At 37.2% G+C, this 13260-nt stretch overlaps 1 protein-coding gene across 6 annotated transcripts in view; it reads left to right on the top strand.

Annotated features, from left to right (window-relative positions):
* NBEA (neurobeachin) overlaps positions 1–13260 on the top strand; it is a 509146-nt gene that overhangs the window by 108710 nt on the left and 387176 nt on the right. For all 6 annotated transcript variants that reach the window (XM_049822909.1, XM_049822905.1, XM_049822906.1 and 3 more), the window contains exons 6-7: positions 6159–6285; positions 10735–10854. In XM_049822909.1, the coding sequence (XP_049678866.1) occupies positions 6159–6285; positions 10735–10854 (247 nt within the window). The remainder of the gene's footprint in view (positions 1–6158; positions 6286–10734; positions 10855–13260) is intronic.

Raw genomic sequence — 13260 nt, 5'->3', positions numbered from 1 at the left:
GTTCGGTCCTTTTCTGGACTCAGTCTGGTATGTCCATGCCTGCAGCCCAGAACTGGACGCCGTACTCCAGACGTGGTCTCTGCAGTGTTGAGGGCAGGGGAAGGATCCCCCCCCTCTACCTGCTGGCGATGCTTTTCCTAACGCAGCTCAGGGTACCGCTGGCTGCCTTTGCCACGAGGGTGAATTGCTGGCCCGCGGTCAACTTACTGGCCACCCGCACCACCAGGTCCCTTTCTGCAAAGCTGATTTCCAGCTGGTCGGTACCCAGCATATACTGGTGCTTGGGGCAGATCCTCCTCAGGGGCAGGACTTTGGGCGTCCCTTTGTTGATCTTCGTGAGATTCTTGTTGGCCCGTTTCTCCAACCTGCTGAATGACTGCACGCTTTTCTGGTATATCAGCTACTCCTTCCAATTTTCTATCATCTGTAAGCTTGCTGAAGGTGCACTCTGTCTCACCATTCAGGTTATTAATGAAGGAGCTGAACGAGATTTGTCCCAGTATTGACCCCCGGGGTACTCCAATAGTAACTGGCCTCCAACTGGACTCATGCCACTGATGACAATGCTTTTAGCCCAGCAGTTCAGTTAGTTTTCAGACCACCTCACCATCCATTTATGTAGCACATTCTTCGTTAGTTTGTCTTTGAGGTTATTGCGGTGTTGAAAGGTCTTGCTAGAAAGTCAGGATAAACATCCACAACTTTCGTCTGCATCCTCCAAGCCAGTCTCATTGTAGAAGGCTATTGGTTTGATTGAGGATGATTTCCAACTTGTAAATCCATTCTGGCTATTCCCAATCATCATCTTAGGTGTGATCCAGGCGTTAAATGAGCGCAGAAAGAAGTGACCAGAGGCCTTTCTGGTGGGAGAGAGCCATTACAGCAGCTTGACCATGATGTGAAAACTGATGCTTAAAAATGGAGAAGGGAAGCAAAGAAATGCTTTCATATTTGCCAGATGTGAGGGAAAACTGCTAATGTTCTGTAATTAGCTAAATGCTAAGTGCTGCTTCAACAAATGTAAGCCAATTTGTTCGTTGTTTGTTTTTTTTTTTTAAAATAATTTTAATTATCTCTGAGGATGATGTTGGGCAGCTGCTAAGTGACCGTCTATTAATACTTTTCTGTTGGACCATATTGTAGCTTTCTTACCAATTACAAAATGAGTATGACAATCCTGGAAGAAATTTAGAAGTCTTTGACATTTGCGTGGATGATAAATAACAATAAGGAGAAAGTTTTGTTGCAGAACAGTCAGGTTCAAATGGTAAGATTCAGAATTCTATAGCACAAATTTTAGTATAAGCAAACCAACGTCATGTGCCTAGCAGTGAATAATGGGTGCCATGCTTATGGAATTAGTAGTTACATGTTAGAAAGCAGTAATTACAGAAGGATGTTAAGGGTTATTGTAGGTAACCAACTGACCATAAACTGCTTTTTCATTGCTCTAGCTGGAAGAGCTAATGTGATCTTTTCAAGGATAGTCTGAACAGAGAAGAGAGTAAAAGTCATGTGATCACTTCCTGAAATCTTAGCAAAAGCATTACTGGAATGCCATTTACAGTTAAGGATTGCTACTTCTTCTAAGAGATTGTGGAAAAAATCGGTACTATTCAGAGAACACTCTAGAGTGAACTGTGCGCTGGAAAACACATTTTATAATGAAACCTTCCAAGAAAAAATAAAAAGTGATGAAATAAGGATGCTCTTGACTTCTGTTTTCAGAATTCATGCAAAATCTGACTTTGATGGGTTGTTTAATCTGAGTTCCAGTGGGTAGACAGCCAAATAGGAGACTCCAAACTTTTAGACACATAGTACTGTGGTCACTTTAACTATCACAGTTATAATAAGACACAGTATAATAATAATAATCACAGTTTAATAGATCATTGGAAAAGTTGCCTCAAAAATAAGATTTAGATTCTTTGTCATAAAGAAAGTGTAAATTTAGGAATTTAGGGCTAACCTTAACTGCAGTCAACTGGGAGGTCTCCATCTTCTAAATCTCTATACTTGTTTCTGCTAAAATAGGAGATGGGGTGACATTACTTCTAAGTAAAGCCTGGAATTAGATAAACTCAATCCAGCTATAAGATTAGGGTTTTGGTGGGGTTTTTTTGTGGTTTGTTTTGGGTTTTTTTTAAGAGATGCCTTCTTTCAAATTGTGTATTGGGCTCTGTAAAAGAATTAGAGGGTGAACTGAGGCTGGATTGTCATAATTGTTGGTTATGTCCTTAAAACATCCAAGTGCTTCCACAACCATTTAATGGAAGAATGGCTAAAACTTCTGAAAGAGCATTCTAAATTTTATTTTTACTGATGTGTAGGGACAAGGAAAAAAAACCACCACCACCCCCCAAAAAAAGCGCCACAAAGCAAGCTGTGTAGACTTTTCAGTCCTTCTCTAGAGCTAATAATAATAGAGATAATGCAGAACAGATGCAAAAGTACATAATGGAATTCCAAAGTTAGTAGAAAAGAGAACTTCTTTTCTTTTTTTTTCATCAGGCAAGAATGAATTAATATCTTCTCAATCTCAGTACTATGATCATATGTTAAATTGCTCATAAAATCCTAAGCTAAAGAAACGGGAATCACTAAACAGTTTCACCAGTGGATGGAAGAACGCTCACCTGCTATTGAAGTACAATAACATCCAGTAGCTGCTTTGAGAAACTTGCTGAAATGAAACCTAACTATAAGGGGTTTATGAACGATCTGTAGTGAAATTGTATACCAGCTGCTATGGGAGGTAGTTAAAGGCTCGTAAAACCATATGGGTGTTGACAGCATTGCTCTTGTTGTCTCTGTGCGTTTCAATTTTGGATGTGGCAAGTTTTGCATGTGTAGGTAATTGGTAAGAGAATTTCTGTGCAGTATCCTAGAGACCAGTCCTAGCATACTTTACCTGTGGCAAGAAATAAAATGTGAGGATTAACATAATCTGTATATTATAATGTTGAGGTAAACGGAGAGCGTATTTGAGCTCTCAGTTTCTCAACTACTGTTGTATTAGAATGCTAATTCGTTTGGGCAGAAAAAAGTAAAATCTTGGCCAAGCTTCATGGTCAGAAAATCATTTGTTCTATTCCAAGAAGAAGAGAAGAGTCCTGCTAAGAAATGAGCTAATTTTTCATCATTTCATTGCTTGCTTGTCTTCATATGCTGAACTCCAGGAAGTTACACGTGTAAGGGCAATTCAGTGATTAAAATTTCAGGAACAGCCTGGTTTGACCATAATGGTGGCAAAATCAGCTCAGTAACCAGGGGGTTAGGAAAGGGAAAAATTTTAAAAGTGTAGGCATTTCTTCAAGAACTTTTTTTTTTTTTTTTTTTTTTTACAGAGTGTTCTCTGTGTACCAAAATGCTTACTAGCTCCTGTTCAAAGTGGTAGGATGCATTTTACACAATTTTAATAATGTTTTATCAGGTAAAAACATGATGGTATTTACAATGATTGGCTGTTGGTAATTTAAAAAAAATAATTAATTGACATCTCTAATCAAATAATAGTACACCGTATGTCAGAACATAGTGAATCTGTGTATTTTTTTCAATATCCTTCAGAATAGGATTCTGTTAGCCAAAACCTTTTTAGCTTGTAGAGATGACATGTTGCTGAGAAACAAATTTGGCATTGTGATAGATGCAACTACCTGGCGCAAAGTTCTTTGAATGGCATAAAGCCCTAAGGAGATAAATGAAAGTTTCAGACTAGCCCACAACACACTCAGTTGTTCTTACTGTAAAAGCTGTATTTTAACATTTTTAACCTTCATGTTATTGTACAAAATTCAGTACTGCGGTCACGCATGTTATTTGTCTATATGGGTAATGCAGGTTTATACCTAGATGAGTAGTACTCTCCTGCGAGGCTGTTCACTGTCCCTTTTGTTGTGGGGTGTAGCTGCCTATGGGCTCATTGTGGAAGCCAGATCATTGAAATCCATGTTGATCCATCATTGATCCGTGTTAAAAATAGTCTTCAAAAGACGCAGGGGAGTGGCGGTGTTATAAATTGTCTTCACTGTTGAGGTCAGTGGTGATGGACAGTATGTAATTTTTCTTTTCATTCGTAGATTATATCTTAGGTTTATTTAAAGAGGATTTTTTAGGTTTATTAAAGCGTGTGCCCTTTTTTGGCAAGGAGGGTTGTGTGGAAGTCTGTACAAAGGGCTGTGGCAGGGAATAATGATCCTTTCCAGTGCAGCAGCTTGAGGGGAGAGAGAATTGTGTACAACGTATAGAGGTAGATAGAAGAATGAGGAAACCACAGCCTGAATTTGGGAAAATAAAGCTTCTGCAGCACCTTAACAAGTTGCTAAAGGGAAAGAGCAAACCAAGGCGTGTCTCAGGGCCAACAGATGATCAGAGATCATGAGGCATATTATGCTGCAGCTCATAAGATGACTGAAATAGAGACTGGAAGTAAGGACCCGTATGCAAGGACCTGTTAGGGTGGAGAAGAGTCGTCTATAGATGTTACTACTCCTGTTCTGTTTAGCCTGATCACTCTGTTTTCCACATTTAATACAAGTATTCTAATTAATTGTAACAGAAGTGGCTTTCTAGAATTTGAGAATTTGAAATCCTCTTTTTGACCTCCCTTAAAAATTCCCTCACAGGAGAAGAACATCTGAGCTCTGACCACCTCAGGGTCTAGTCCCACCACCTGTCTTGTAACGTGTTTATTCTTTTCAGAAGAATGGTTTATCAGCTGTATTTTTGACAGTGAGGAAAGAGGAAAATCTGATTCTCTCCTTCAGTAATATACACATACAGATTTAACTGTAAGCTTCTGAAGATGGAATTAGGTCTATAACTATGCAATTTTTTTCATATTAAAATCAAGATTGTATTTGTGTAGTAGGGTAGATGAAAGATGTAGAATTTCAGCAGCAATTAAGTAAGATGAAATCTGAACTTAGTATTTGCCTGTGCCTTTCACCTCTTAATGTTACCAGGAAAAACCTAGTTAAAGCGTTTGATGAAAATGTTACAACAATGAAACAATTTAAAACATCATTATTGTAACAATACAAAAATATTTTATAAGTCACCTGCATTAAGGAACTGAGAAAGTGTTAATTAGTGGGCTACAGGAGTATATACAAGTATTCAAAATTAGTAGTGTCTTTTTTTTTCTTATACTTGCAAAGCTTCATTTCAGAATTTATGGATGAAGTATACCATTTAGACCTTGTATTTCAGCCATTGGTTATTTTCATAACCTGATTGGTAATGAGTTTAAAGGAAAAAAAAAAAAGACTGAAAGCTTTACAAAGTGAGCTCCATATTAATGATAGCAGACTTCTCTTTATTGTACTTAGCTTTTCAGAAGGAAATAAGTGACATAGCTGTGGATATGGACTTTCCTTTTTAAAAATGCTCTCTATAACATCGTTCATGAGTTTCCACCAGCTACCTTTGCAAAATGGTTTTTTAAGAAGTCCAGAATTTCTTTTTACAATGATTTTGATTTCAAATATAAGTAGAGAAATGTCTGAGCTTTCTGCATTATCTGTCCTCATGATATTTGTCACAAGAAAGCTGGAAACTCTTACTAAACATACTTTGTTAAAATTGTAGTCCTTTATCAATTTGACAAATGAAAATAAATCCACAACTCAGATGATTAAAATTTCATAGATCATTAGCCTAATGAAATCATAAGTCTCGAAACAGAAATAATTCTTGTGCATAGTAATTACCTTGAATCCAAATTTGTAAGTCATACCGGCCACACTGTTCTCTGAACCCCATAAAAGTGCAAGGCATCTCACAGTTGTTCTGTGATGGATTTTTCTTTACAGCTTAAATCAGATATGTTATTTTGAATGACAATGAATTAGGAAACTGAGGGAAAAACCTGATAGGTACAATATTTACCATCTTGGATTTTTGTAAAGAAAAAAAAAAAGAGTACTGATTTTCAGAATGTAGCCTGGAATAAAGTAAGTGATGAAGGTTAGTAGCTCCCCACCCCAAGAAATGGTGGGGAGAGAAGATATAAAGGAAATTAAGTTCACCGTTCCAGGTACTGTTTTCTTTTCTTTCTTTCTCATGGCAATTTAAAGTAAAATTTGTACCTTTTACACAATTACACAATAGTTCCCCTTTTTCCAATTTCATTAATAATTCTTTCTTTTCAGTTTCCGCACTAGCAAAGGTGTTGGGTATTCTGCTCATTTTGTTGGCAACTGCTTAATAGTTACATCATTGAAGTCAAAAGGCAAAGGTTTCCAGCACTGTGTGAAGTATGACTTTCAGCCACGCAAGGTAAGCAAAGTGGTATTTACGATAAAGAAAAACATTGAAAATTTGACAAAGTGCTTCTGGGATGAAGGGCTGAAATCCCTTTAGTGCCATAGTGTTACTAATAATTTCAAATTTATAAGTAGCTTCTTTGATGGTCAGTTACAGACCAGAATCAATTCAATAAAAACGTAATAATTTATAAAGTAACACTTCCATAAAGTCAACTTGTTTTTAAAATTACTGCTAAATTAACTTCAGATAGAGAAGAATTTTGACTATTTGTAAAATGGTTGTATTTTGTGTTTAAAAAGTCATCATTCTATTTCTGAACGTTGTGTACTTAGTAACTTTGGTGCCAACGTCTGGAACAATTTTGCTGGCAGCACTAGAGTTTCATTATCTGTTGCTGGGGGATATAAGGCTCTGAACTTTCTTCTAAATCAGTGGTGGTTTGGGATTTCTCATTTTTCATAGTAAATCTTGATTATTTCTCCAGATCATAATAGCGTTCATTTCTACTGTATGCCTAGTAGTCCTAGGAGAGCAATCATTCTGCTGGCTTCAATATTTCAGTTAGTTGACTGAAGAATTGACTTTTCCGTACAGCAAGCATTATGTGTTTGTCATTGATAGCAGCCTTGTATATATTTTGCTGTGATGCTCATTTCTTTTTTTATGGTCTTAGAATTTGTATATTGAATTCCAGTGCTTGTTTTGTTTTGAGAAACAAATCTCTTAGGGAGGGAGTGCCAGTGTACACTCATCAGCTTTATGTTCTACTATTTTTCTTGGTATGTATTTGTGATTCGAAATCACCAATTCTAATTCTGTCATGTAGCTTTGAGGTCATTTGTGGTTTTTTAAAACATGGTAATGTCTTTTTCTAGCATATAACTCAGGGATGTATAAAGCCTTATAAACACATATCTGCTGAGTGTATTGAAATGAATCAGTTCTGTTTTGCATTTTTTATTTAATTTTATAGCCAGAAAAGACTTTTGATGACAGTTCAGTTTTCTTCTGAAGTAGCACGTCTGATGCTAGTGATAAACACTCAACCTAGGAACAAATTGAATTGTTAACTTTTGGATTATGTTACCGATAACGAGCTTTTGGGATCTAGCTGATCATTTCTTCTTGATGAAAAAGCAGTCTTTCACATTTTAGCAAGATATTATTTTGATAATTTTTATTATGAAAGACTAGTTTCCTTCATGCCATCCCTGGAACATTTTAGCTTTTGCTAGTCTACTGAAAATAGTTAATTCTGAAATACTAGTACATGTATATCTCATTATATGAATATCAGTTGCAAATCATAATCTGCTGAAGTATGTCCAAATATAACTTTCATGCCTTTTTTATATTTCTCAAAGATCATGCTTCATACACTTTGGGTCTTATGTCAGATGTAGAAAGTATTTGAAATAAATCTTCCAGAATATATTTACAAGTGGTTTCATATGATGTATTTTTTCCATTAGTAACTTGTGTGTACATGTATGTGAGAAGGCACATAACACATAATGGAGGAAAGAAAACCTGTCAAATACAGTTCCTGGCTCTAATAGGTCGAAACATACCCTGTTTAACATGTGGCTTGATTTTCATGTTATTTAGGTATTACATTGGTTCCACTATGCAAGCATTGAATGTGTAGATATGTATTCAAAAAATGTGTACCCATTTACAAAGCACCTTGCTGTCCAAATGCTGACTTGAGAAGTGTGATTTTTGTCATCAGATACACGATTTTCTAGCCATTTGGTTACATAGACATTTCAGCAATAGCTTTTGCCAGAAACATCATCCTTATTAAACTTCTGAATATTGTTTTTTTAATTTTTTTTTTTCTTGAATGACAATAAATTTATATATTCAAGCCACCTGGTCAAAAGCTTTATGCACGCAGACCAGGAAGATAGTATGTTCATGTGAAGATCTTCCCACTGTTAACTATGTTATATGACACCATTCACAGAATAATAGGTAATCTTAATTTAAAACTTTAAGATGTGTTAAGTGGTTACTTTAGGTTTTAATTAGTCTATTTTAACAACATTATAAAAGCAAGTATTTATAAAAATACAAGGAGAAATTTGATCATCATATCCTCAAATAGAAAACGTGGGTGTAGTGTAATAGATTGACCTCTCGACAGAGTTAAACTAGCTTTGGCAGTGTTGTGTTTAATATGTCTATGCTTCTTCTGGGGGCTCCAAAGTGAAATTTTTGTGTATTAGTAACCCCCAGTAATTTTCACTCCTTGAGTTCCAGCCTCATTATCAGTCCTTGTAAAAGTATAAACAGGAAAACACTGCAGTCAAAAGCAAACAGCTTTTTTTTTTTTTTTTTTTTTTTTTTTGTGTTTCTAATCCTGAACACCTTTACTAATTGTAGTACAGACTGAAATAAGCTCCACATTTTGGAAACACTTAGTGTGTGATGCCTCATCTCCCTGATTGTACTGTGCTATGAAGTAGGAATATGACTTACTCAGCAATAGGTGATTAAACTTGAAAGGTTCCAGCAGTGTAAAATATTGACAGGCTGTTTATCTGAATTGTCTTTGAGTGCTACCTAAGGAAGCTCTTACTGTAGCAGAGACGTATGGTCTTGCTATAACAGTTCTGTTTAATATCTTTATCAATGACTTGGATCGGGGGATTGAGTGCACCCTCATTAAGTTTGCAGATGACACCAAGTTGGGAGGCAGGGTCGATCTGCTGGAGGGTAGGAAGGCTCTGCAGAGGGATCTGGACATGCTGGATGGATGGGCCGAGGCCAATTGTATGAGGTTCAACAAGGCCAAGTGCCGGGTCCTGCACTTGGGTCACCACAACCCCATGCAGCACTACGGGCTTGGGGAAGAGGGGCTGGAAAGCTGCCCAACGGAAAAGGACCTGGGGGTGCTGGTCGACAGCCGGCTGGATACGAGCCAGCAGTGTGCCCAGGTGGCCAAGAAGGCCAACGGCATCCTGGCCTGTATCAGAAATAGTGTGGCCAGCAGGAGCAGGGCAGTGACCGTCCCCCGGTACTGGGCACTGGTGAGGCCGCACCTCGAGTCCTGTGTTCAGTTTTGGGCCCCTCACTGCAGGAAAGATGTGGAGGTGCTGGAGCGTGTCCAGAGAAGGGCAACCAAGTTGGTGAAGGGTCTGGAGCACAAGTCTGATGAGGAGCGGCTGAGGGAGCTGGGGTTGTTCGGTCTGGAGAAAAGGAGGCTGAGGGGAGACCTCATCGCTCTCTACAACCACCTGAAAGGAGGGTGTAGTGAGGTGGGTGCTGGTCTCTTCTCCCAAGTAACAAGCGATAGGATGAGAGGAAATGGCCTCAAGTTGCGCCAGAGGAGGTTTAGATTGGATATCAAGAAAAATTTCTTTGCTGAAAAGGTTGTCAGGCATTGAACAGGTTGCCCAGGGAAGTGGTTGAGTCACCGTCCCTGGAGGCATTCAAAAAGCATGTTAGACAAGGCACTTCAGAACATGGTTTAGCAGGCATGGTTGATGGTTGGACTCAATGATCTTGAAGGTCTTTTCCAACCTAAATGATTCTGTGATATCTCAGCCTCTCCTGATGTGTCAGAGGCTTCAATCACTTCATCATCTTTGTGGCCCTTTCTGGACTTTCTCCAGTAAGTCTATTTCCATCTGGTTTGTATATATTTTGAAATAATATAGATACCCATTATAGTTAAGTACGAGCTGATTTGCAGATCTTAAAGGTTAAATTTCCTTTCTTGGTCTTAGATGAGTTTAAAGGTCTGGTTTTAAAGGAAACTTAAGGTTTTCTTCTTGAGCTTACTCATCATGGACATAATGGTCCCTGTTGAACAGATTCTTTGAAAGATCACCATAGTTGTACTTGGAAGCGTTTCACTGTGATGCTTTCTCTGTTTGATTATATAATGCATTTTTAATGAAATGACTGTTGTCCAAAAATTGGTGGAATGGTAAAGAATAGAAGAAGAAAATCATATGAAGCGATCAGGATGACATCTTAAACTGGGCTGTAAAATTTGCTGTTGTAATTTTTTTTCTTTGATCTAATAACTTCTGACAGAGAGCTATGATGAAAAGGCAGAGATATGTGATATGAATTTGTTAAGGTAAGTGCACATAGAACTGGACTTCCCGTCAGAACTCAGTTGTGTTTTGTGTTACAGCGTGTAGTGTTTAAATTAAGTTACACTTTCAGGAATGAAAGTGTGTTTTAACTTCTTAATTATATTTATGCATTTTTGGCTCTAATCCCATAAAGGGGTGCAGGTAGGTATAGCATTACATTTAGGTGTGGTTCTACTGACTGGACTTGAAGTTCCACTGACTTGACTTTTAACTTTATGAGTTTGCAAGGGTTCATCTGTTTGTATAACTTTACAAGACTGGTCACTTATTTTTAATGCCATTTATTAACTTTATGTTTTATAGCACAGAAACTGCCACTCTATACTGATTTTCCATGTCTTTCCAGTGGTACATGATAAGCATTGTACACATCTACAATCGATGGAGAAACAGTGAAATACGATGTTATGTGAATGGCCAGCTGGTATCCTATGGTGACATGGCCTGGCATGTTAACACGAATGACGTAAGCTTTTATTTTGTTTCCTTTCTCATAGCTTTTCATTTTAAAGTAAATTGGAAAAGGAAAAAAAAGTACTATGTTTGTTTTCTCTAGATCTTTGCAAATTCTCTATCTTTTTTTAACTTTCTCCTTTAATCTATCTTCCTTAGTTATGTACTTAATAAAATGTAATATTATGGTTTTCATATATTAATGTTTTATGGAATATTGGAGGGTTTATTGGCTGTATTTTGCATAGCTATTTTAATGACATTTTCAGAGATTTTGTTTTGAGAGACTGTTACAGCTGAAGTCTTTAGTATGTGATACCGTATAGAGGACACTGATGACAATGGATGGATGCCTACCTTTTTCCATAGGAAAATGTGGTAGAGTTACAGGTTTAGCTTGAGAAAAGTCCTTAGGAAAAACTGATGGATTCTGCCAAATGACTGTGCATGCTGCCAATGTATACAAAAGTACACATTTTTGTATCACATTAAGTTCTGTGTTGGATTCAAAAGGAGATATTTGTTAATGGTTAAAAGATTTCTGTGCTTTTTGTGTTACTGAACATTAGATTTTAAGTAGGTTTTTTAACTGCAGTAGAACTGAGTAGCCTGTACTGCGGAGTCATATTGGTTTAAGCACTGTATAAGCATAGTAAGAGATCGTTTCTTCTGTGCAGAGTTTACAGTTTTAAGCCCACAAGTTAGATAGAGAGGCAAAAAGTAAAAGCCAGAAAACAGAAGCATGAAGTGTCAAGGTGTAGAATTAAGCAAAGTGTGAAGTCTTACATCTGTCTCCCAGTAACAAGTATATTTTGCCTTTTATTGTTTGACTTGACGTTAGTAAATAGGCAGTTGGCTAATATTAAAAATGCTGTGCTAAGGTATTAATATTTAGTTAATATTGTTAGCAATTACAAACTAACTGCTACAAAATTTCATCCCTGAAATGCTGAGCAAGTTTCTTGGGTAGTAAACTTTTACAAAGAGATGTCCTCCCTTATTGGCCATCCAAACCAGTTCAAAGATACTGAGAGATGCACAGTTGCATAGCATTAGTCAGCTCAGACCAAAGACACAGTGATCTTGCATCTGCTTGTCCCACGGGCAGAAACCAGTCATTTTTACCTGGAGAAGAGATTGCATGTATACCTGTGAATACACCTGTATGTATTAATTGGACCGAGTTCAAATTAATGGCATATGCTTACAGGAAATGTATCTGTTTTCATGGTTTTTTTTATATAATTAAATTCTTTTAATGAAATCTATATAGGTTTCAAAATTTTTTTCTCTCTCTTTTTGTACCTTCTACTTAGGAAGGTTTGAGAGTCTACACCTAATGATGCAGAAAATAGGTACTTTTTCTGGCCCAAAGTTTTGGATGGGGAAGGCAGACAAAATTATTCTCCTGTGCTTTGCCTTCAGCCAAAGCTGTGCTAGACTTTCAGAGGTGCTTAGTTCATCAGCTTGCTACGCTCTTCTTATTTATAATATAATTCTCAATTCTTTCTGACTGCCTGTACAGGATAAGGAAGCTCTTTTGCACTTAAGGAAATTAACTGTCTTCTGCTAAATTCTAGAGGCAAAGTTGGATTTGAAAGGAAGAGTTTAAATATTACATGTTAATTAAAGTAGGAGGGCTCTACTTGCCAAAGCTTCTGCTCATCATTCTTTGTTTTCTTGGTAGCATTTCTACTTGCAAGAAAAAGCAAGCATTTCAGTTCTTGCAGAGCGTGGTTTCTCCTTGGTAATATAAACATTTTTGTGATAGGTGAGAATGTGCTGATTGAAAAGCCAGCTGATGTCTTGGAGGATCTGGGCTGAGATACTAGTTATATGGTGTGGGGATCTGTAATCCTGAATGATAAGTGATTAGCAGGAAGAGCTGCTCCTTCTGTTCATATTTTCTTCACAGTATTCCTTTTTATTTTTTCATGTAACAGAAGTACAACCTTTTCTTAAGATGGGATTGGTTTACCAAGCTTTAGATGTTTTGAGATAAGTCTTTTGAGTTTCTGCTAAGGTTTTACTTTCTCCGCTGGAGAATAGACTAAGTTATGATAGACGCTAGTTATCATTAGCTCTCTACTGTTTAATAACAAAAATCCTTTATATCAGAAGTAGGAAATAGAATAGAAAGTAGAAGAAAGTCAGGAAAGATGTATGAATGCAACTGTGTCAAAGGCATAAAAAGGAAAATAAGAGGAGTGCGTATGTAGGCTCCTTCGCCTAAGGTCCGTAAGTCCCAAGAGTTTAATTTTCTATGTAAATAAAATAGGAGGATTTGGACCAAGACACTGAATGAAGCAGATCTGTCAGTCATCTCATCTTAGGGTCATTAATGACATACTACCAGGGATGTACAGAAATAGACAAACACACTTGGATCAGTTGGTGTCCGTCAGGTTTAAAACTGTGG

The sequence above is a fragment of the Accipiter gentilis genome, chromosome 19 (assembly GCF_929443795.1).
Source record: "Accipiter gentilis chromosome 19, bAccGen1.1, whole genome shotgun sequence".
Classification (NCBI taxonomy): domain Eukaryota; kingdom Metazoa; phylum Chordata; class Aves; order Accipitriformes; family Accipitridae; genus Astur; species Astur gentilis.
The sequence above is the reverse complement of the archived record's forward strand: the minus strand, read 5'-3'. Positions and strand labels throughout refer to the sequence as shown.